Below are 22,679 nucleotides of genomic sequence, written 5' to 3' on the forward strand. Positions count from 1 at the left end.
GCCCCTCCCGGCACTCAGCACGCGTGTGGCCTCCGGGGTGCTGGCGGAGACACCGCCACACGGTGGAGCCACGCTGCGGTGGGTGCCCGCGGGGAGAGAGGTTGGCAGGAGGTGCGGGCGTCCGTTCGTACCGTTCAACCCAGAAATCCTGCTGTTGGCGTGGAAATAAAGAACGGGGGCCCCGGGCAGCCGCACAGATGACCGCGTTCGGACAGACGTTAGCGAAGGCGTGTCGTAGGGAGAACCGTCAGGACTCCACGGCTGGCACCTGCTAGGCGGGCGCCTCAGCTCTTAGGGTCTGGCATCAGCTGTCACTTTGCAGTCTCCCCTGTCCCGAGGTCTGCGCTCGCGGAACGGAAGCTCGGGGCCCTGCGCCGGCCGCCACGTGCACCTAGCGAGCTGTGGGGGGGCGGGGCTGGGAAGCAGGGTCGCGGTGGGCGGCTAGGAAGGGCAGGGATTCACATTACTGTGGGGTGACTGGACTCCACAGAAGGTGGTGGGGACCAGGAAAGGTCTTTAAAAGTCACTAATGTGGGGGCTGTGAGGCGGAGGGCCGTTGTGGCCCGCCCCCGGGGCACCTGTTGAATTCTCTTCCTTCTGCTTTGCATCCGCAAAAACAAAATCACCTGAGAAAACGCAGTTGAGTTCAATACAAAACGCTTGCAGATCATAAATTCCGGCTATTTTTCTTCAGTATGAAGTGTTCAGTTGCTGTTTTGTTTGAAGCATTGTGACTGAGGGGCTCGGGCTTTGCTCTAGTACCTGAGAATAAGACGTTGACGGGCCTGGCCGTTGACAGGTTGCTGCCCTGGTTCGGAGGGAGGGGGAGGAGGAAGAGGCGGGGGGGGGGGGGTATGGGGAGGAGGGAGAGGGAGAGGCTCTGAAGTGTGTTTACTGTGTCTGAGATTAAGGAACGTCACCACCTCTCTTTAGCTGTGCATTTAGATAGGGTTTTGAAATTTTATTGAGTTCTTTTTAAGGCATAAACGTCCTGGAACCTAAGTTTAATATTTAGAGGTAGAAATTGACCTGATTTGAAGGTAACCCTTTTCATATGTGTCTTCTGAGAGTGGGATTGGACTGAGACTGTGATATCACGCTTTTGCACAGACACTGCCATGTTTAGTGTGGGAGTAAGGGAACATACAAAATAAAGTTTAAAAGTCATCCTGTGATTCAGAGTGTGCGAGACAGTATAAACACCAGCAAATGCTTTGACTGGTTCCAAAATAATTGGCTTAGCATCAACACATGTCCTTGTTGTTAAAGCTTATTATAGAGAAAAGGCAAATGAGGATTGATTACTCTTACTCTGAAGTCTGGTCATTGTAGCACCGAAAACACATTTTTTTGTGAGTAGAATGTGCCTACGCTGAAATTGACAGGTCCTTAGTGTATGATTTGATGAGTTTGACAACTGTATGTGTCTAAGAAACCAAAGAAACCGACACCCCATTCACGATCTACAACATTTCCATCAGCCCAGAAAGTTCCCTCCTGGTAGACCCTCGCCCCCACAGACGGCCGCTCCGATGGGCACACTGGCAGAAGGTTCTCTGTGAATATTTGATGTTAATTGTTACAACTCTTTTTCAATTCGTAGGAGGTCACAGCCTTCAGATGGCAGATAACAGGTAAGCCAAGACGGACTTTGTTGGGATTTCTGTTTTGGTTGATGAACACGAGCCAGGCTGCCCGTCCGTGAGCACCAGCGGCAGCTCTGGCTGATGGCTCCTTTCCCCCCCTGCATTTGAGCCCATGAAAACTTGCTTCAAGCGTGGGAAGTGTCTCAAATACTGATCCTGGGACACCTTTTGTGGGAAGTGGTCGTTTTGCTCTCTGGGCCTTCGCGCCTCCCAGGTGAAGTCCTGGCCGCCCTCCTCACATCGCACGCCCCCTGGTGTTCAAGTGAAGAGTTTTGTTACGTGGCTTGTTCTGAAGGTCTGGTGTGGTGTTTGATGTGGTTTGATTTTGGTAAGGGAGCTGTGTCCAGACGTCTCTGACACCTGTCGCACCTATTTGGGGGAAGTTCCATTGTTTCTGGAGACGTTCTGTGGCCGGCTCACAGAGCCACTGAGGGCACCGTGTCCCAGAAACCCGGTAAGGCAGCTCTCCTCTGACCCCCTTAGCGGCCGACCAAGCTGTAGCGGGATGCCGGTTGGCTCGCGGGGTCGGTTTGAGGGTGGGCCGCAGAGTTTGGGGGAAAGGAACTGGAGAAGTGTAAACTAAGACGCTTCGGCCAGGGCTGGAAATCAGAGCCGCAGGGTGTGGCGTGGAGGTCGGGGCTGGGGTGGGGGGGGGTGGTTAGATGGTAGGATTTTTTTTTTGAGAACAGGAAAGCACCTCGTGGATAGCACCTGTGCGTCCGTAGCTGTGCTCTGTCCTTGCGGAGGTCCCTCTCCCTGCGTTAACTAAGAGAGTGCCCTGTGCTGTCTGTCTCCGGAAGCTCCTTGCCAGCGATACTTACTGCACACGCTGTCTCAGTTTTCCAGATGCTGTTCCCTCAGACGCCTTGGAGGCTGCTAGAAACGCAAGTAATACAGGTCAGTGCGCCACCCGCGGAAAAGGCGACAGTTGGAGAGTTTGTGTGCACGGCAGGGCGTCCTGCACCCTCGACCCATTTACCGCGATAACACAAGCAGTACAAGTCCAGGGTTACTGTGCTTCAAAGACGTGGAGGAGTTAGAGTAATTGAAGTGGAAATCGGTACTTGGTTCGTTTCATTTTATTGGCTTTATTATTTTTTTTAATATGTATTTATTTTTAAGAGCAAGAGAGACAGAGCGTGAGCAGGGAGGGGCAGAGGGAGAGGGAGACACAGAATCGGAAGCAGGCTCCAGGCTCCCAGTTGTCAGCACGGAGCCTGACGCGGGGCTGGAATCCACGAACTGCGAGATCGTGACCTGAGCCGAAGCTGGACGCTTAACCGACGGAGCCACCCAGGCGCCCTTATTTTATTTTATTTTATTTTTATTTTATTTTATTTTAATTTAATTTAATTTAATTTTATTTTATTTTATTTTTTTAATTTTATTTTATATTTTATTATTTATTTTATTATTTATTTTATTTTATTATTTTTTTAAGTTTATTTATTCTGAGAGAGAGAAAGAGAGTGAGCACGGGAGGGGCAGAGAGAGAGGGAGACAGAGAACCTTAAGCAGGCTCTGAGCTGTCAGTGCAGAGTCCGATGTGGGGCTGGAACTCACAGACTGTGAGGTCATGACCGGAGCGGAAATCGGGAGTCGGATGCTTAACTGACTGAGCCAGCAGGCGCCCTGAAAATCGGGACTTCATTTAAAACTCACGGTCAGGACTTCAGGCTTTCCAGAAGTGCGGTGACCAGCACAGTGCATCTCTGTGCCTCAGCCGGGGACTGGTCTTCCCATCTGTGTCCTTTCTTCTTTTCCCTGATTATTCTGGAGCAAACCCCAGACTCCATCAGGTCATTCGGTCTGTAAATTCACACATGTGATCTCTCCTCCATTTTAAAATTTCTGTATCTGTACTTTTTCCCCTTGAACTGTTTGAAAGCAAGTTGTGGACCACCTGACTCTTTTCTCCTAAAACAGTTCCATGTAAATTTCCTACAAAGCAGGGTGCACAGTCATCACCGCGGTGCCATTGCCACAATGGAGGAATGCGGGCTTGACGGGGCACCACCAGCCGATAGCACAGTCGCGTTCCTGTTTCCCTGGGCTTCTCAGCAGCTCTGTTCCGGCTGCCGCCCGCACCCAGGTCCGACACTGGCCAGGGGTCACGTCCCCAATTTAGTTCCGTCCCCTTCGTCCTAGAGCCGCCCTCCACGCGATGACACATCGGTGGGCTGCGTGCCCCGGCTGTCGTGTAGAACGTCCACGCTCTGGGTGGGTCACACTCAGACTGCCACACCCGGGACATGGTGTGGGAGGGGCACTGGGGCTGCGCCCGGGGTCAGTGCTGAGATTGAGGACTTGGTTACGTCAGCGCCTGGCAGCTTTCCCCGTCGTGAGGGTCCGGTCAGTGAGTGACCTGTCGCTTATCCTGCGGGTACCATATTTTCCATGAGTCGTGGTTGTGATCCTTTAATCAGGATTGACATTGGTGGCTGCAGAAAGGTGTTTCTCTAAGACGGTCCTGCTGTGTATTACATCTGTCAAAGACAGTCGGGGCGCCTGGTGGCTCAGGCGGTTAAACGACTGCCTTGATCTCAGCTCAGGTCGTGATCTCGCAGTTTGTGAGATCAAGCCCCACACCGGGCTCTGCACCGATAGCAGGAGCCTGCTTGGGATTCTCTCTCTCCCTCTTTCTCTGCTCCTCCCTGGCTCGTTCGCTCTCTCTCTTTGAAAATAAACATTAGGAAGAAAAAAGACCGGCTTTCCTTCCCTACTTAGTGTTACTGTAGGCTCCTCGATTTCTGTTCCGGTGTCTTGTCAGTTGCCGTCATTCTTTCTGGTATGTACATTGTCCCACTTTGCCAGTGGGGTTCCCTTCAAGCTGGCTTCTGTGGCCTTTTGTTATTTCCCCATCAGTTCGTGTGCTAGGTGATGTTCCGTGTTTCCTTGTACTTCCCTTGCTCCAGACCTGGAATCTACCATTTGTCCCGGGGGCCCTGTTTTAGTAGGAGATACATTTTAAAACCAGAACACGGGCACCAGAGAGGCCTGGTCAGTTAATCATCTGACTTTGGCTCGGGTCATGATCTCACGGTTCGTGAGTTCGGGCCCCGCATCGGGCTCTGTGCTGACAGCTTGGAGCCTGGAGCCCGCTTCGGATTCTCTCTCTCTCTCTCTCTCTCTCTCTCTTTCTCTCTCTCTCTGACGCTCCCTTGCTTGTGCTTTTTCTCTCAAAAATAAATAAATATGAACATAAAGAAAAAAACCAGAACATAGATGCTAACTGTCATTGTTTCTAGGCCTTTCAGTGGCCAGAGCTAGAGGACACGTGTGTTTGTGTATATGCACGTAGCATTTATGCATTGTACACATATACAGTGTTACATCACACAGTTACATAGATTAAATACACATACACACTGTTTCATGGTGGCAGTTGTTTGTAATTGAAGTGTTGAAATCCAGTTGCCTACTTAGTGTCCTTTGCTTGCCCCCATCACTTGCTTAGAAAAAGAGGGGCACCTGGCTGGCTCAGTGGGTGGAGCTTGCGACGCTTGACCTCGGGGTTGTGAGATCGAGCCCCGTGTTAGGTGTAGAGGTCACTTAAAAATCTTAAAAAAAAAGAGTGAGGGAGCAGAGAGAGCTCCCAGGTATGGACTACCTTTGGAGTCAGGTGAGTGTGCTACGTAGGTTCCCGTAGAGTGTCAGTAAGAGGGCATTGGCTCAGCAGATGCTGAGAGTCTGCACTGGGGGCCAGATGATGTGCCCACTCTGTGGTTACAGTTGAGCCAGAGACACTTCCTTCCTCCTCAGTGTCTCGCTTCTTTGTTGGGAAATAGTACAAATGTTGTGTGAGCCGTAAGGGCAGTGTGGTGGACGAGGCCGGTGAGTTTTAGGACGGGCAGGGATTGCTATGTGCTGGGGGTGGGTCTGGGCAGGGCAGCGTAGGTGAGGGTGGGGACCCACGACGCTGGGACGTCTGGACGCTCCAGGAGCCGGCCGGGGCTGTGAGCCAGACTGCAGGTGCACGATGGTTTTCTCTGAGGGACAGTTGCCTCATCCTTGTCCTTGGCCTCTGGGTCCCCTCAGGATGGCGGGGCGGCAGGAGATAGGTCCCTACATTGGGAAATGACTCTGTCCTCTTTTGGGAGATCTGGGGCTTAGACAGCTAAAGTGAGTGCCAGAAATCTCCAGGTACCTTTCAGTGGATTTCTAACCGCTCAGGTAGTCAACAGAGGCTATCCAACGCCTTTAAAGTACATAATAAGTATTTTCAAAACATGTACTTCAGCTGCTTGCTACATTTAGAAGTTAAATAAACATGGGGGCGCCTGGGTGGCTCAGTCGGTTGGGCGTCCGACTTCGGCTCGGGTTGCGACCTCGCGGTTTGTGGGTTCGAGCCCCGCGTTGGGCTCTGTGCTGACGGCTCGGAGCCTGGAGCCCGCTTCGGATTCTGTGTCTCCCACTGTCTCTGCCCCTCCCCTGCTCATGCTCTGTGTCTCCCTGTCTCTCAATAAGTAAAAATCTATTTAAAAAAAAATTAGAAATTAAACAAACAAAGCTAAGTAGGTGTGTGCTGATGAGTTTTAACTCTTGGCTCTTCTGTGGTGGGCATATTTTCAATTTTTTGGCCTTGTTTTCACCTCTTAATAGAAAAGCTCACCGATCAGGTGATGCAGAACCCTCAAGTTTTGGCAGCTTTACAGGAACGGCTTGACAATGTCTCCCACACTCCTTCCAGTTACATTGAGACGTAAGTATGCTGTGCGTGGGCCCCTGGTGCAACTTTAAGAAAGGGAAAAAGACCGATTTCCTGGTTCCTTAGACTAGGAGTAAATGTCTTTCCCATTGAGCAGACTTTGGGGGCCGGGAGCCGGGCTCCGGGTTCCAGAGAGGAGCGCCTGGGCTCAGCGTGTGCTAGAAACGCAGGCCTGTAGGGGGTGGTGCAGCTCGGGGGCAGGGGGGCTACCTGGGCCCACGGGCCAGGCTCAGGGCGGGGCGCGGTCTCTCCCCGCTGCCCGCAGATGGACGTGGTGACGCTGCCTGGGAGTGGGAGGCTTGAGGACACGGACGGTCTCTCGTTTTCTGGCTAGGCTCTGGGCAAGGGGGCTGGCGTTCATGGGGAGGAAGTGCCGGGGGAGGAACGGGGTTTCGTGGAACGCAGTTACTTCCACGTTGGCCGCGCTGCACGGACGGTGCCTGCGGGGGAGACTCTGAGGTTAACGTAACCGGTTGGAGGACAAGTGGATGTAGGCCATCAGGGTCCAGTTTGCTTAGAGTCTTTCGTTATTTTTACTCCATTAGGAGGATTTGGAAAGCTAAAAATAATTGTAATTGTGTGATTAATGCAGAAAAGAGGGGCGCCTGGGTGGCTCAGTCGGTCGAGCGTCTGACTGGCTCAGGTCACGATCTCGCGGTTTGTGAGTTTGAGCCCCACGTCGGGCTCTGTGCTGACAGCTCAGAGCCTGGAGCCTTCTTCCGCTCCTGCCTCTGTCTCTCTGCCCCTCCCCTGCTTGTTCTCAGTCTCTCTCTCTCTCTCTCTCTCAAATACAAAATTAAAAAAAAAATTTTTTTAATGTTTTTATATAAAAACATTGTGCATTTTTTAAAATACACAAAAGAAATACAGGTGTTTATGTATGTGCTGTTTCATTACGTCTTCACTGTGCCTCCTCTTTGCTGTCCTGCCAGCAGAAGGTCCTAGAAAGGGAACTGGATTTATGAGGCTTGCTAAAGGACCTTTACCTTGAGGTGGCCGGGGTCCTTTGTGATTTAAGGCTGTTCCGGTACTTTCTAAACGGTGCTGTGCATAGGAGCAGCTGGGACTGTTGTTGACGGAAGGTTAGTTCCTTCTGTGCCTTTCTGGAGGAAGGCTGTGGTGTCCAGGCTAGTGCCGGCCCCGCCTTGAGGGCCCAGCCCAGGTGGACGCTGTCCAGGGGGCCGTGTGGGTCTGGGATGAGGCCCAGAGACCTGCTCTTTGTTCCAGATGGGGACCGAGAGCTTCAGGTTAAACTTCGTTCTGATGGGTTAAAAGGGTTTTGTTGGTTTTTTTTTAAATCTGTTTATAAAAGTAATGCATACAAACAAATATTTTTAGAGTATAGAAAAGCGTCAGGAGGCAAAGAAGCTCAAAGTTACCTGAGTCTGGAAGGGAACAGACCCCATTTGTCTGTGTCATGTCGGGTATCTCCCTCGGTGTGTGAGTGTGAACGCTTCTCTTGGTGCTAAATATTGTGTGAAAAGGTGATTGTGGACACGCTGTGTTTTAGCCCTGCTCAGCTTGTCCTTATTTTCATTATTTTTAACTTTGACAAATGATGTCTCCGTGGACATATCAGCACATAAATATCTGGTTGTTTCCTTAGGATAAATTTTTGCAAGTATAGGGTGACTGGGTCCAAGGAACATTCCGTAACATTCAGGTTCTAGTTTGCCTTTCAGGCTTCTCAAACCCAGGAGTCGTTTTGGTTTTGGTTTTGGTTTTGGTTTTGGTTTTGGTTTTGGTTTTGGTTTTGGTTTTTGGTGGCTAATTAGGTAAGGAAAAGGCAGCAGTTCTTGTAAATTAATGTTCTTTCAGATATTTTGTGGGATTGAACCTTTCTTCCACGTTTGATTATTTGTATTTTTTCTTTGGTTGATTAGTTGTCCGCTTCTGCCCACCCCCCCACCTTTCTTTTCCGTTGGGACGTTTGTCCTTTAACGGTGTTTCGGAGCCCTTTTCTGTAGTAAGGATGTTAATTCTGTGGTGAGCTACGTTTATCTTAAGAAAATTGAAAAGCATTCTGCCTTCTTTTGCAGCCATAAGGATGTTTTACTTTTTATCTCGTGTCAGTTTACCCAAAGCGGTGAAGAGGAGAATCAATGCGTTGAAACAGCTGCAGGTGAAGTGTGCTCACATAGAGGCCAAGTTCTACGAGGAGGTGCACGACCTGGAGAGGAAGTATGCCGCGCTGTACCAGCCTCTCTTTGACAAGGTGGGCGGCCTGCGCGGACATTTCACTCACGGATTTCAAATCTAAGTTGAAGTAAAACATCCACGTGTACCTAGTGATGAACCCTTGCATGTTACTCTTTAAGCCCTAAAACTTAGAATCTTGTTTTGTTTTTTTTTTTAATGTTTATTTATTTTGAGAGAGAGAGAGACAGCAGGAAAGGGGCAGAGAGGCAGAGGAGGAAGAGAGAGAATCCCAAGCAGGCTTCCTCGCTGACAGCACAGAGCCTAATGTGGGGCTCGAACCCACAGACCATGAGATCGTGACCTGAGCCCAAACCGAGAGCCGGACTCCACTCAACCCACTGAGCCACCCCCCCCCCCCACCCCCCGCCTAGGCACCCCTAGAATCTTAAGTTATAAAAGCATTCGGTTTTGCACAGATGTTATTTGCAAACTTAACTCTTGAGTTCCTGGATAACTTACTATAGCTCTAAGGAGGTCTCGCTTTTACTTAAAGAGAAGGGAGTTCATCACCGGTGATGTTGAACCGACAGACGCGGAATCAGAGTGGCACAGTGAGAACGAAGAGGAGGACAAGCTGGCTGTGAGTATTTTTTTAACGAGTGCAGCTTGTGTTCTGTTGTTTCAGCGCAGTTAGAAATAAGCAACCTCTTGGAACAGGTTTCAGTCCTCGGTGTAACATCACCGAGGAAGGAGCTCCTCCCGTAGGTGCGAATTCACTCTTAGGTTGGCTGTTGGGATCCCTCCGTGGCGGTGAGCACTGGGCGGCCGGCAGGGCTGGCAGCGGTTAAAACTGCGAACCAGACACGTCTCCCCTCTCGGTCCGGTCGTGGACGCCACTCGGTACAGCAGTGCACTGAGACGTGGGGTCGGGTGGACAGGACTCGAGACATCAGCAGAGCCTCGGTCAAGAGAAAGGCACAGTCCCACGAGAGGAGGGGACACCCGCGTCAGCGGTCACTGCAAGGTCAGGGTCGTGAGGAGGGTGTGGTGGATGTCTGTGCCACCCTGCTCGGGGCCGAGCAGCGCCCGCGGAGCGGTGGCAGTGTGCCCGGGAGCTTTAGGTCGGTGGACAGCCTTCCAGGATTGGTCCCATTCCGTGCGACCGGAAGTTCCGCCTGATTTTGTTTGGGAGACCAGTGTCTTTTATCCTCCGGTGTTAGTTCTTAGGGAATTGTTTTGAAGTGCGTGCTAGTCTCCATAGCCTTGGAACCCGGCCTGGTTGAAGCAATGGCTACAGACGAGTATGTGAATCGCTTCCTTATTGCTCAAGGAAAATCTTCTGTAAATTTAAAAAGCCCCTCGCGAGCGTTTCACGTGAGAATCCCGCGTGAGGAGACGTTTGCACTTTCCAGTGGCTCTGTTTGGTGTTGTCCTTGACCTCCCTGGGCCCGCCCTCTCCTGGGCCCGCCCTCTCCTGGGCTTTGGTGTTAGAAAAGCCTCCCCCCACCCCCACCCCTGCCACCCCCCAGGTTGCACGTAGCCTGTCCGGTCACCTCCCTGATGTTTGCATGGAGTTTCTGTCCCCATGTTAATAGTCACCTCCTTATCGTTTGGGGTAGACGCTGCTTGGCTGTTTCTTGTTGCCGAGGGGACGGGGTCTCTCTCCGGTGGTGGGTGGTTGTCCCAAGACGGACGTCTCCTAGAGCTGGTGCTGGACAGCCTTTCCTGAATTTGCTGGCACTGTGCCATGTTGTAAAATCGTATCATGGAAATGCATCCGGATGGGATGCCTTGAATGTTTTGTTCCTTGGAAACGTTTAAAAGTGTGACCTGCTCGGTGGTCTTAGAGACGCGGGTTCCAAGAACAGTCTCTGAGAGAAGTTTGTGCAGGGTTCTGAAACTTCCGTTGTGCACCAAGCCATCGACTTCTTTGTGACTTTGTTGCTTTGCGCTAAGTGCTCTCTGTCGCATCTTTGCTCTTTTAGGGAGACGTGACAAGTAAAGTAGTCATCGCGGAAAAGGAAGTCGCGCCAGCAGAGGAGCCAAACCCCAAAGGAATCCCAGAGTTCTGGTTTACCATCTTCAGAAACGTAGATATGCTGAGTGAATTAGTCCAGGTGAGCAGATGTCCACGTCACAGAGAGCTCTTAGTCCGAAAGCTACTCACTTGTGAACCATCTGAGCGTTTAGTGGTTGGTCGTGGTGGCCGGAAAGGCCCTTTCGGTGACCAGCGGAGAGGGGGGCGGAGGGTGTCGCTGCTGGAACGCGCCCCACCCCCCCACCCCCGCTTCCACTGCGGTGCTGCCGGGAAGGCCTGCGGCTCTGGGGCTGAGCCGAGGCCTGGAGTAGCCTTCTCCCCTCTGCGGTGGCCTGCCGCCTCAGCCCAGAGTGCCGTTCCCCGTCTTACTGTGAGTGAACGAGTGCGGGGCTGTGAGGCCAGGAGGCCAGGAAGTTGGCCGACAGAGTCAGTGAGCTGACCCAGGGGTTTCTTCTGGTTCTCTCTTCGGAGACGTGCAGACCAGCAGTCTTGGTCGACGCCCGTACGCGGCGGCAGCTGGCGGAGTGTGAGAGCAGTTGGGCCCTTGTCCTTCCTCCCTGGCATCGATGGTTCCCAGCACTCCGTGCCAGAGAGAGGCTGCCCCTGATTGCTGTCGCCGAGACCCATGGTCGGTGAACAGACTGGGTGGCTTCCTGGGAGTTCCTGCTTGACGAGCACAGAGCCCGACAGGGCTGTGGGTCCAGCGCCCGGGGCTGTGTGCAGCAGTGGCTCAAAGACCACGCGTGTGGCTGCTTTGAAAAGGCCTGCTGGAAAGTTCTTTCTGCTCTGTTTATGATTAGGAGTACGACGAGCCGATCTTGAAGCACCTGCAGGATATTAAAGTGAAGTTTTCAGACCCCGGGCAGCCTATGGTGAGTACTGACCGAGCTCCTGCTTGGCGTCAGAAAGGGTCAGGCTGCTGAGGGTGAGGGGCTCGGAGCCGGGGCAGGGGATCCAGACCTGGCCCCCACTTGTGGGGTGGTCCCGAGCCAGACGATCGCCAAGAGCTAGGATGTTCTCCTGTGGCCTCCCTGGGCCTCGCCAAGCAGTGCTGCTGCACAGCCTGACAGGCCGCTCAGGCTGCCAGCTGCCCGTGGCAGGTGGCCAGAGTCCAACGCAGGATTGGACTCGCTGGCCGTGGTGTCTGCCGTGCCATGCGCTGCTTTCTGAGCTGGCTTGTCCCCTGCCTCCCCTGCCAGATGGCGTGATGGCGTCTTTCTCCTAAGCGTCTCCCGGGGTTGTGAGGCTCGGACGTGTGTGGAAAGGATGGTCGGTGTGTCCTCAGATTCGGGCGGCACTGTCCTAGAAACCCCAGATGCTAATGCTTGCAGGACACTGCAGGGGGACCACGCTGAAGAATGCCCCCCCCCCCCCCCGCCCTGACTGCCACAAGGCACCTCTTTGCAGCACTCTTGCTGCGGTGTGGGAGGAGCGTGAGGCCGGCCCGCCCGCCACCCTGCGTGGGGGGGGTGCCTGGCACGGGCACGTTCGGGCCTGTTCGCCTGGCTCTGGCCGATGGGCTCCATTCCGGTGCCGGAGCAGCTCCAGCGCCACACGGCCGACGGGCTCGTGGCTCTCCGTTTCGGGCCCCGGGACGCGGCCCGGGGCCGTGGGTCTGGGGGAAGGTGCGGAGGGGCCTGAGACCCGGGGCCCGGCCGTTCTCCCTCCCGGTCACAGAACGCTGGCCCCGCGCCACGGACGAGGGCCAGTGTCGCCAAGTGGGTTTCTCTCCCTGGTCCTGCGGGTGCCTTGTCGGAGGCGAGGGGCCGGGGCCATACTGCGTCTGTCTCTTCCACTTTTCCTGCCCGTCTCGCTCTGGGAAGTGACATTTGGCTCTCCCGCCTGCAGGTCGAGGGTACGGACCGTGGTGAAGCCTGCTCCCAGGCTGTGGGGCGCCCCTCTCCTGCTGCACCGGGTCAGCCTGGTTCCCGGGGCGTTTTCTTTGGCCTGTGGGGGCGCTTGGCCACAGCGCCCCCTGGGGGCCGTGTGGGGCGGTCACGGGCCGGTGCTTGGATTCCTGTGATCCTCCCCCCACCTTCCCAAGGGGTTGCGTGCATGCCGTTTTCAGATCCCGTGTCGGTTTTTTTCTAACACTTGTTCCTCACCTCTGAGTCATCTGGACTCCATTTATTTTTTAATGTTTGTTCATTTGCAGAGAGAGGAAGGGAGGGGCAGAGAGAGAGAATCCCAAGCAGGCTCTGCAGTCAGTGCTGAGCCCGATGTGAGGCTTGAACTCATGAACCGTTAGATCATGATCTGAGCTGAAGTCAAGAGTCAGACGCTTAACCGACTGAGTCACCGGGGCACCTAGACTCCATTTATTAAGTTTTCTCTTCTGGATCGGTCCTTTTTCCTTCTTTTCTTTGTTCTTACTAGACACCCGTTTGGTGACTTCCCGGGTCCGCGTTCTTTCTCGGCCTGTCTCCGTCTCTTCAGAGGTTTCTAGACAGACAGGAGCCCTGGTCTTGGTCGACCGCGAGCCAGTCTTTTTTCCCTCGTGGCTCCCTGCGTCGGTGGAAAACTTAGGAAATACGGGGAAGCGCAGAGATCTCCCGTCTTGCAGAAGTAGCTCGGCTGTGGACCCAGTTTGCACGGTCGTCTTTTAAAGATGGTCATGAGCTGATTTAGACGCTAAAGTCAGAGGCACGAGAGCCGTGCAGCCTCAGGATGAAGCGCAGCCAGTGCTTGCTTCTCCTCGTGACCGCCCTGCCGCCCTCCCCGCCGGGGTCCCCACGCTTACGCTGCAGCAGGCGGGGACCGCGTGTGCGGACGGTGTGGCGTGGGCACCGCCGCAGCGGTGGGACCCAGTCACGACCGCCCCTGGGGCCGCTGGGTGATCGGGCGGTGCCCAGGCGCGTGCAGCCGCCGCCCCGTCCGAAGGGCTGCGCTCGGGTCAGCGCACGGGGGCCCCGGGTCTCGTTTGCATTCCTGGGGGTTTCCTCAGTTCGGATGCGTCTCAGCGCAGTTTTGCCGGGGCAAAGGAGAGGAACGTGGGCAAGGCTCAGAGGCGCGCTTCGCGATTCTGCTGGCCGTGTCTTGGTCCACGTTCTTTTTTGCGGTCCCCGTGCTCTCGTGTCCCTGTTGTGACGTAGCTGCAAGCAGCGGCGGATCGGAGCTCCCCACGCCGGCTCCGCAGACGGGAGCCCCCCTGCCGTGGGCCGTGCTGGGTGCAGGCTGCTCCTGGGCGTCCCCGCGGGAGCGCTGGCACCCTCTCTGGGCGAGCGCGAGCTCCGCTCTTACACGTGGGTGTGAGTGTGACGAGGCATCTGCTGCGTGTTTACGGCTGACGCGGCTGTGGGGGTGTGTGTGTGACTGACAGACGTGGCCTCGTCTTTGGGCCCTTTTCTCCCGTTGAACCCTTTCCGACTCCTCCCCATCGTGGGTTAGTTATTTTGGACTTGAACAGCGGCCTGCGGGGAGGAAAACCTGAGGACGGGGAATCGTACGCTGGGTTTGGAGAGCTGGTAGGGAAGGAAATGGCAGAGGACGAAGGGGATACCGTGGTCGGTGCAAAAGTGGGGAGTGACGGCGTGCCGCTCGCCAGCCCTCCCTGTCCCCGGCCACCCGTGCCTGCTTGTGGCCGCCGCCCCCCGCCCCCAACAGACTTGGAGCGATCGATCGCAGCCTCCGAACTGGGTGCTCTTTTTCCAGGACGGGTGGTGTTTTTAGCCCTGGGGGTTGGGCCAGATGGAGAAGGGGGGATTCCACTTGATGTTCTTGCTACGCTTTACTCCGCCAGACCAGTGACTTGTGCTCTGGATGGTCAGGCTTTCACTTCTCCCTTAGTGGATATGGTTTGGTCCTAGTCTTTTTTGTTTGTGTTTAAGATTTTACTTTTTTTTTTCTTTTAACTTTTTTTTTTTTTTTAACTTTTAGTGAGTATTGAGAGACCGACAGAGCATGAGCGGGGGAGGGGCAGAGAGGGAGGCACAGAATCCGAAGTAGGTTCCAGGCTCTGAGCCGTCAGCACAGAGCCCGACGTGGGGCTCGAACTCACGAACCACGAGATAATGACCTGAGCCGAAGTCGGTCGCTCAACCACTGAGCCCCCCAGGCACCCCTGGATTTTACTTTTTTTTTTTTTTTTTTTTTAATCTCCACACCCATCATGGGCCTCAGACTCAGCCCTGAGATTAAGAGTCTCATGCTCCAGCAGCCAGGAGCTCTCAGTCTTAGTCTTTTTAATCTGTTTTTTTTCCCAGTTAGTAATTATGCCATTATTAAGAAGATTGAAATAGGTAACATTTAGCAGGCGTTGCCTATGAACTTATATGAACTCTATTCTAGTCAACTCGGAGAGAGAGAGGATTGTTACTTCCATTTTATAGATAGATGAGGAAACAAAAGCACAGAGACACTGAGTAACTTCCCAAAATCGCACCGCACTTAGAGGCAGAGCGTTGTGAACCCAGGCTGTCTGAACTCGGAGTCAGTCTTGTAAATTGTGTCTGTAACTTACTTAACCAAGATCATCTTTTTTTCCTGAAGATGGGGCTGAGGTGAGTGTCTTTGCACATGTTGGCACATCCATCCGGGTGTCTTTTTTACATGGAATATAAATTCCTTAGATTTATTTTACTTTCACTAATTTTTGGATTGTGCCAGATGGTCCCTTGTAAAACTGTTCACAGTACGGAGGGCACCTGCTTTCCCAACACGCTTTGCGAGTATGACGTTACCCGTACGGACTGGAAAACTAGAATCTTTCTTCCTGGCCGCTTGACTTTATCTGTGACCTGACTGCTCCTTTGTACACACCTTGTGTCCGTTTTTCCTCTCCGGTTCTAGAGGGCTTTGTGAACAGAGGATGCAGTTGTCCTTTGTGCGGCTTGAGGGGGCCCCGTCAGTGCTCCCGCACCCCACGGGGCCTGGCCCCTTTGCACGGCAGGGAGAGGGGGGCTGGGCCGCGGCCGCCTGCTTTCTCCATCCACGCCCCCACCTTGGCAGGGTGGGCCAGGGGCAGCAGACAGAAGCTGGGATCCCTCAGGAGAGCGTGGACCCCGCCGGGGAGGGGGCCTCGGGGGCCACGTGCGCTCTCCTGGGGCTGGAGTGCGGCAGGCGGCCCCCCACCTGTCGTTTGTGTCTGGACTCTGTCCCGGTGTTTTTTGGAACAGGAGTTTTTCTTGCCACGTGGCCGTCGCTGTCGAGCTGTTCGGTGGTGGCTTCCGTCTGGGGCGGCGCGCTCGGGGGAGCTGGTTTCCAGGACGCGCCGCGCGGCTCACGAGGTCTGTCACCGGTTACTTGTGTTTTCAGCCGTGCTCACCCGGAGTTTCTGTCTTCAGTCTTTTGTCTTAGAGTTCCACTTTGAACCCAACGACTACTTTACCAACCCAGTCCTGACAAAAACATATAAGATGAAGTCAGAGCCAGACAAGGCCGATCCTTTCTCCTTTGAAGGCCCCGAAATAGTCGACTGTGACGGGTAAGGAGACGCCGCTCCGGCTTCGTTTTGTGAGACAGAAGCAGGTGACTGCAGAGCTCCACGCGGAAGAGAAATTAGGAATAAAGCAGAAAGTCTGTAATCTCCTTAAAAGCCCAGTAGACAGAGAGATTTAAGTTAAATAGTCTTTCTGTTTGGGGCGATGATGGCCTGTGCTGGGAAATGTGTCATTCACGAGGTCACACGTGCCAGCGTGTAGGGTAAGTGGCCGGGTTTCCTCATTGGAGGAGGCAGTGGCTGCTGTAGTCCCCTGACACGAAGCTGTCCTCGCTGAACTGATAAGTCACCCTCGGCCGATATTTGTTGAGCGAATGGACGAGTCTGTGCAGGGCAGCGTTGGTCCGTTGCTCCCTCGAGAAGTGATGGGGCAGTTTAATTGTTGTTTGACTCGTGACCCAGCGCCTCGGTGATTTCAGGCGAGACCGCCAGGGAGACGGTGTGGGTTGGAGTTCATTCCTCGTGGTCTGTTCTATCTTTGAGTCCAAACCATGAGCCTTACTCACCGGAGCCAGGTGCTGCCGTCTCCCCGTGTGACGGTTCTGCGCCTCGTCAAGACCCTGCCGGCCTCCAATGGCCATGGTGACTCTGTCGGATCATTTCCCAGGCCCAGGCTGTCGTCGTGGAAACAGTGTCCTGAGCAGACGCTAGTCACGTGCTGCCAGGGGCTGCCTGTTGAGCCACAGTGATGGGAAGATTAGAAAGCCGGCCGGGCTCACCCCCCCGGCAGGGCCCCCGTGGCAGCCGGCGGCCGGCGTGCCGTGCCCCGGTCGCGAATGCTGCCAGGGGTCGCCTGCCGCCTTCCGGCAGCTTGGTCTGCTTGCTGAGCTGCCTCGGGAATTTGGGTGGGTGAGTTGGTCCAGCTGTGCTCTGGGGCCAAGAGACAGCTGGTGACAACCTGTGAGCATCGTGTGGGCACCCTAGCCCCGCGCTGACCGGGCTCGGCCACGGAAGAAGTACAGAAGGTCTCGGGGGAAATGCGTCACGTGACGCTTAAGGCAGTGCTCCCAACCCGGATGGCGGCAGACCGCCCCTTTGGCCGTTCTGCTGTCGCTGACCTTGGGATGCGCCTGGGCGGGCGGGGACCCACGGGTGGGTTCCTTTGACGGGCTTGTCCGGGTTAGGCGCGTGGCTCTGCTTTGCTGGGCTCCCCCGTGGCGGGTGTACGTGTGCGTGACGGGCGTCTGTCTCTGCAGGTGTGTCATTGACTGGAAGAAAGGAAAGAACGTCACCGTCAAAACGATCAAGAAGAAGCAGAAGCATAAGGGCCGAGGCACGGTGAGGACGATCACCAAGCAAGTCCCCAACGACTCGTTCTTCAACTTCTTCAGCCCGCTGAAAGGTGAGTGGCGGCGCTGGGAGCCACTTACCCTCAGGGTCCTGTCCGGCGGCCCCTGGAAACGACACACGGAAGACCGTTTCTCGTGAGTGTGCGCGCGCACACGCGCCGGGAAGCGCAGGCGCGCGGTGGCACGTGGGCTGCCCGCCCTCGGCCGCGGGCCGTCGCGCTCCGGGCTCGCTGCCTTCACCGCTCGGCCCCTCTCTCCCTGGGTCTGTCTTGGAGCCTCCGGGATGCCAGTGCCTGCTGCTGTGGGGGTAGACACAGCCGTAAATGCCGCGCTTCGGCTTCCTTGTTTGAGAAGAAGCCCTTTGGAGCCTGGCGTCCACGGTGGCCGCCACCCGCACGCGCTCCCTGGGAAGTAGACGCGGCTTCGCTCTGGAAGGCGGTGCGTTTGCTGGAAGCCTCCAAACTGGGTTTTAAGTAATTGAAGAAAGTTCAAGTGAGATTGAGTGGACTCCATTTGGGCAGGTGACTTTGGGGACCCTAAAACTGTACTGTCCTGGTCGTATCACTCTACAGACGGGCCAGGGGTCCCTGAACCGTGCACCGAAACTTTGTGGTAGATAAATGACTCATCCGACGAGTGTTATTTAGTTATTTGTTAAATGTTTGTTTATTTTTGAGACACAGCGTGAGCAGGGGAAGGATTGGCGGGGGGTACAGAGGATCTCGGGCAGGCTCCGTGCTGTCAGCACAGAGCCCAGTGTGGGGCTAGAACTCACGGACCATGAGATTATGCCCTGAGCTGAAGTCGGACAGCTGAGCCCCCCAGGCACCCCTTAACCTACCTTAACAGCTATTGTTAAGGTAGTCAGAGAAACAGGGTAAGTTTGTCGTGTGATGAATGTGACAAGCTTATCGGGTGATGAGCTCTGTGAAAAACGAGTATGAGGTGACAGTGGGTTGGTGACAGATACTCAAGAAAAAGTACCAAAATCGATAAAATGCTTTTTGAAATGATGGAAATCTAAGATGGCCTTTTTGTTCTTAAATCTAAGAAACAGGTCCCAAAGTCAAGGGAGCAAAGCCCCGGCCCCCAGGCCAGAGTCCCCAGACCCGAAGCTCAGCCCGTGGGGGGGCACGGTGGGGGGCTTACATGCCGAGGCTGGGGGACGCGGGCCGCAGGGCTGGGTTTTGCCCGCCGGGCCCCAGCCCCCACCCCGCGGTAAGCCTTCGCCTCCTGACGAGACCCGGCCTGGAACGAGCACTTCTGAAGTCGGGGGTCGGAGCGTCCCTGGGCTTTGTTGACTTTTCGGTCCCTGTCCTTCCTGTCACGCTCGGTCCTGGGCCCGGCTCTGGTTAGGCACCACGAGCTGGGCGGCTGTGTGTGTGCCGAGCGGCACGTCGGCGAGGCGTGCGGTGCTTTGCTGCCCGCAGGGAATCTGTTCGTTTGGCAGGAAGGACGTCCCGCGGACCCAGCCGAGGGGCGCTGCTTTGGTGACACGGCTCTGCCGTCCCCCTTCTCGGCGGGGTCCTGCGCGGGCTTGCGGGGCACGGGTGCGAGCTCCGCTTATGGCATAAAGGCACAGAACGGCCAGTGTGCCGCCACTCGGTGGGCCTTTCCACCTGTCAACCCTAACCTGCTGGGCATGCCTTCCCCCTTGGCCCTCTGCACAGGTCTGCGGGCGGTGCGGGCGGCGGGCAGAGAGGCGCAGGGCCGGGCTGTGCGCTGAGGCACTCGACCTGTCCGCCGGGCCGCCCGAGGGGGCTTTACCCAGGTCCTGGCTGTCCCTGTAACGTTGATGTGTTTTGTCTTTGTTTTCTAGCATCCGGGGATGGAGAATCACTGGTAAGATTTGCGTCGTCCTCAGAGTCTCCTTTGTGTCCAGAGTCTTTGCCTGCCTTCCCTTTAGTCCTGCTTCCTCCTCCCTTAGACCCGGGGGGGCGTTTCTGTCATTTCTGTCCACTGCACCATGAGGCAGGTCTGGAGCACGTGTCCCCGTGCCCCTGCCTGCCAGGCCGCCCGGAGCGCGGGCACAGTGTGGGTGGGAGGGCGTGGTGCTCGTCTCATGGAAACGAGTCGTGTTGACGTTTTCCCCTGTCAGGATGAAGACTCGGAATTCACGTTAGCCTCCGACTTTGAAATCGGACATTTCTTTCGTGAGCGGATAGTCCCGCGGGCCGTGCTCTACTTCACGGGCGAGGCCATAGAGGATGACGACAACGTACGTGGGCAGGGGTGCCCTGAGGGGCAGCTGGGGGTCGCCTGGTGGCGGGGCAGAGGGCAGGGGTGGAGCGGGACTCTGGGGGGCCCCAGAGCGGAGTGCCAGCCTGTCCTCGGAAGGCCCCGGGTGCTTGCCGTGTCCTGCTTTACTGACTTTAAGCTTTGGGTAACTTTGAAACGGGAGGAAACTGTCACTCAAGGAGGTCTGGCACAGCAGACGGTCATCCACCGAGCTGACCCCTGCTAGCCCGTGGCGTACCAGCCCCAAAGACTGGAGTCCCGTGCTTCATAGAAGGGTGGCCGGGCTGCTCTCTCTGCTTGAGCACAGTCTAGCGAGCTGTCCTGTGGTCACCGGAGACAGTTCTCCCCATCACATCTGAGGCCCGGGTCACTGGGTCTGCTTGATTTATGGAAATACAGTTTTGTAGCATGCTGCTGCACGTGTTTTAGATGGTATTTACTCTCTTGCTTTTAGGGCTCTTGGGTGTTCCAGACGGTTCTAGGTTTCTTTTCTGAGGGGTCTGCCGAGGCCTTAGACGGGGCAGCGGGAGCTAGGCAGATTCCGGGTGCTTGGCGCCCAGGGGCAGTGCAGGCCTGCTTCCCACAGTTCTCTTCTGTGCTCACGGTCGTTGTGGGGGGGTCAGCTGTAGAGTCGGAGACCATCTGAGATGAGCTAACTTGCATCCCGGGCTGGGGCAGGAGGCGGCCGTGGGGTGGGGTCGTGTCGTGTCAGCTGTGTAAGCGGCACGGCTGAAATTGATGCCACAGGTGGTGGACCGGCCCGTCCGGTAGAACTTTCTGTGCTCCCCTGCCCACGCTGTCCGATGCAGTAGGACCGCCTGATGGGACGCGTAAAGATCGTAACTGAGGTCGTTGGCAACCGAGGAACCGGATGTCTGGCTTTATTTAGTGTGGCCCAAGACTCTCGTGACTGCGCGCCCCAGAAAGCTCGTCTCCAGACCGGGGGTTCCCGGACTTCGTTGATCACACACCCATGAGTTTTAAAACTTGAGGGGGCAGCACCCGCACGTGTTTATTTAAGGGGCAGGCACAGCGGACGGCACGGCTTGCCTTCCGCGTGGACGCGCTCGCGCACGACGCCCCGCGTGCAGGCGCGGCGCAGAGCTGCGGAGGGGAGCCGCACCCTGACTGCTCAGACCGGGGTCCTGACCCCTCGGCAGCCACGCGGCAGCCTCTGCTGCGGTGTCCGCCCGGGACAGTGCGGTCAATGGTGGGCAGTCTGGTGACGCGTCGAGCTGTGAGAGCAGCTCCTGTTGGCACGCTCCTTCGCGCCTGTCGGGTATAGGTTAACCTGCAGACGTCCGTGGCGTTGGCAGCCTCGCCCGGGCCCCGCGCGTTGTGCCGGGGGGACCTGCTCGGTTCCCATGCTCTCCCGGCCGAGCTCGCTTGCCCCGCGGGCTCCGCACCCCCACCCCCACCCGGGGGCCGCCGCTCTGCGTGAGTGTCAGGCGTGCTTGCAGCAGGACCCCCAGGCCCCTCCGGGTCCAGAGCGACGCGATCTGCTGAGAACCTCAGGAAAGCCGCGCTTGGGCCCGTCGGAGGCCGGTTCCAGTCGGAGGCTGCGCTGAAACGCAGATAGCTGCCAGACTCCAAGCCAGGGTCTTCCTCTGCCACAGGCTGGTCGGGGCACAAGGGGGAAAGGGCCCTGGGGTGTGTTCAGACACCTGCCGGCGCGGGAGGGCGCGCGCCCTGGGCCCCCCGGCCCCCCGCTCTCCGGAGTTCTGTGTGAGCTGTCACTGAGGGGACGTGTGTGGACTCCAGCGAGGAAAAAGCCTGCTTAAATGGGTCCCTTGTGCCGTGCAGGCAGTAGCGATAAGGTTTGTTTTGGGTTTGGTTTTGATCGGAGTCTGATGTTTGGAGCTTGAATGAGAGCCTGACCCGTGACGTCTTTGGACCTGGGAGAAATTCATTCAAGACCAGCCAGCTACAGTGTTGGGGGTCTCTTCTGCACGCCTCAGTTCTGACTTCTTTTAAAGGTTAAGCACCAAGGTTTTATCATACTTCTAACACATAAACGTTTACCCCTGTATGAGACATAAAATGCCGTGGAAATTCATGCATCTTTGTAGTAAACGCCCTCTGCCGGCTTGCTTAGGTCAGCCAGTTTCCCAGGTGAACCAGTATGTTCTCATGCTGACCAGCCTCCCCCCCCCCCCCCCCCCCCCCCCCCATCCTTAGGCCTTGTTTTCAGTGCTTTTCAGCTACCCGGAGTCCTGTGACCGCAGTGGGGCTTGTGAACACGAGGCCCCGCAGCGCTGGCCACAGCCTAGTCCCCGTTCCAAGGCCAAGATGCCCAGCGGCAGACCCTCCCCTTGAGAACTGGGCCTGGAACGGGTGCTGCCGACCGACCTCTTTCCTTGGGCCTGACCAGTAGGGGCACTTGACGGGGGGACTGTGTCTGGGTCGGGGCGCCCTTGCACTCCAGAGACTTAAAAACTTGTCTCTGTTTTCTTTTTTCAGTTTGAAGAGGGTGAGGAAGGAGAAGAGGAGGTAAGACTTGGCCCGCGCAGAGCGTCCCTTCCCTGCGGCCGCGCCGGGCCGCCCGTGCTCGAGTGCGCGAGGTCGCGGAAGCACAAGACCAGTTACACCCAACTTGTGCGGAGCTGCCTCCGGGGGCTGCACCCTGTTAAAACCAGGGGGGCGGCCAGCGCCGCCCCCGGGTCCGGTGGCTGACCCTGCGTTTTCAGCGGTGTGTTGATGCCCATTATCTGCGAGGGGATGAAGTACCCAGAAGCCATTGTGTCCGGAGGGGGTGACATAATCAGTCCCGGACAGTGATCGTTGATTCCCTCTCAATCCAGGGAGCGTTTAGCTGGTTTGGGGCAAGCGAAGCCCCCAGGGTTTAAATCCCGTCCGCTCAGCTCCTTCCCACTCTCTCGTGCAGGAACTGGAAGGTGACGAGGAGGGAGAAGATGAGGACGATGCCGAAGCTAACCCCAAGGTCAGTTGTCGGGGCCGCGCGCACCTGCGAGCCCCGCGCCGTGTGCTCAGACGGCCCCCCACAAGGAGGCGGGGCGGGTGCGGGGCCCGTGTGTCCTCCCGTCAGTCCTGAGAGCAGAGCAGAAAGTTCTCGAACGGGCTATTCAGACACCTCAGGTGTCATTTAGTGTGAGGTGTAGATATCCAGCCAGTGCTTTTCCAGCTCCTTCCTGAGCTGTCATTTGTTTTCATAACTAGGCAGGAG

General features: G+C 56.0%; 1 protein-coding gene across 8 annotated transcripts in view; it reads left to right on the plus strand.

The window, feature by feature from the left end:
• The window catches only part of NAP1L4 (nucleosome assembly protein 1 like 4), a 47,328-nt gene that overhangs the window by 17,406 nt on the left and 7,243 nt on the right, over positions 1 to 22,679 (plus strand). For 2 of the 8 annotated variants that reach the window (XM_042957483.1, XM_042957484.1), the window contains exons 3-15: positions 1,604 to 1,634; positions 2,485 to 2,543; positions 6,249 to 6,348; positions 8,428 to 8,569; positions 9,047 to 9,133; positions 10,479 to 10,610; positions 11,332 to 11,403; positions 15,814 to 15,953; positions 17,165 to 17,310; positions 19,077 to 19,099; positions 19,356 to 19,475; positions 21,956 to 21,985; positions 22,380 to 22,436. In XM_042957483.1, the coding sequence (XP_042813417.1) occupies positions 1,604 to 1,634; positions 2,485 to 2,543; positions 6,249 to 6,348; positions 8,428 to 8,569; positions 9,047 to 9,133; positions 10,479 to 10,610; positions 11,332 to 11,403; positions 15,814 to 15,953; positions 17,165 to 17,310; positions 19,077 to 19,099; positions 19,356 to 19,475; positions 21,956 to 21,985; positions 22,380 to 22,436 (1,139 nt within the window). Of the gene's footprint in view, positions 1 to 1,603; positions 1,635 to 2,484; positions 2,544 to 2,574; positions 2,714 to 5,384; positions 5,481 to 6,248; positions 6,349 to 8,393; positions 8,570 to 9,046; positions 9,134 to 10,478; positions 10,611 to 11,331; positions 11,404 to 15,813; positions 15,954 to 17,164; positions 17,311 to 19,076; positions 19,100 to 19,355; positions 19,476 to 21,955; positions 21,986 to 22,379; positions 22,437 to 22,679 lie in introns of those variants that run through there. The other 6 variants (XM_042957488.1, XM_042957485.1, XM_042957490.1 and 3 more) reach the window with 6 other exon arrangements.

Source organism: Panthera tigris, chromosome D1 (genome assembly GCF_018350195.1).
Source record: "Panthera tigris isolate Pti1 chromosome D1, P.tigris_Pti1_mat1.1, whole genome shotgun sequence".
Taxonomy (NCBI): Eukaryota; Metazoa; Chordata; class Mammalia; order Carnivora; family Felidae; genus Panthera; species Panthera tigris.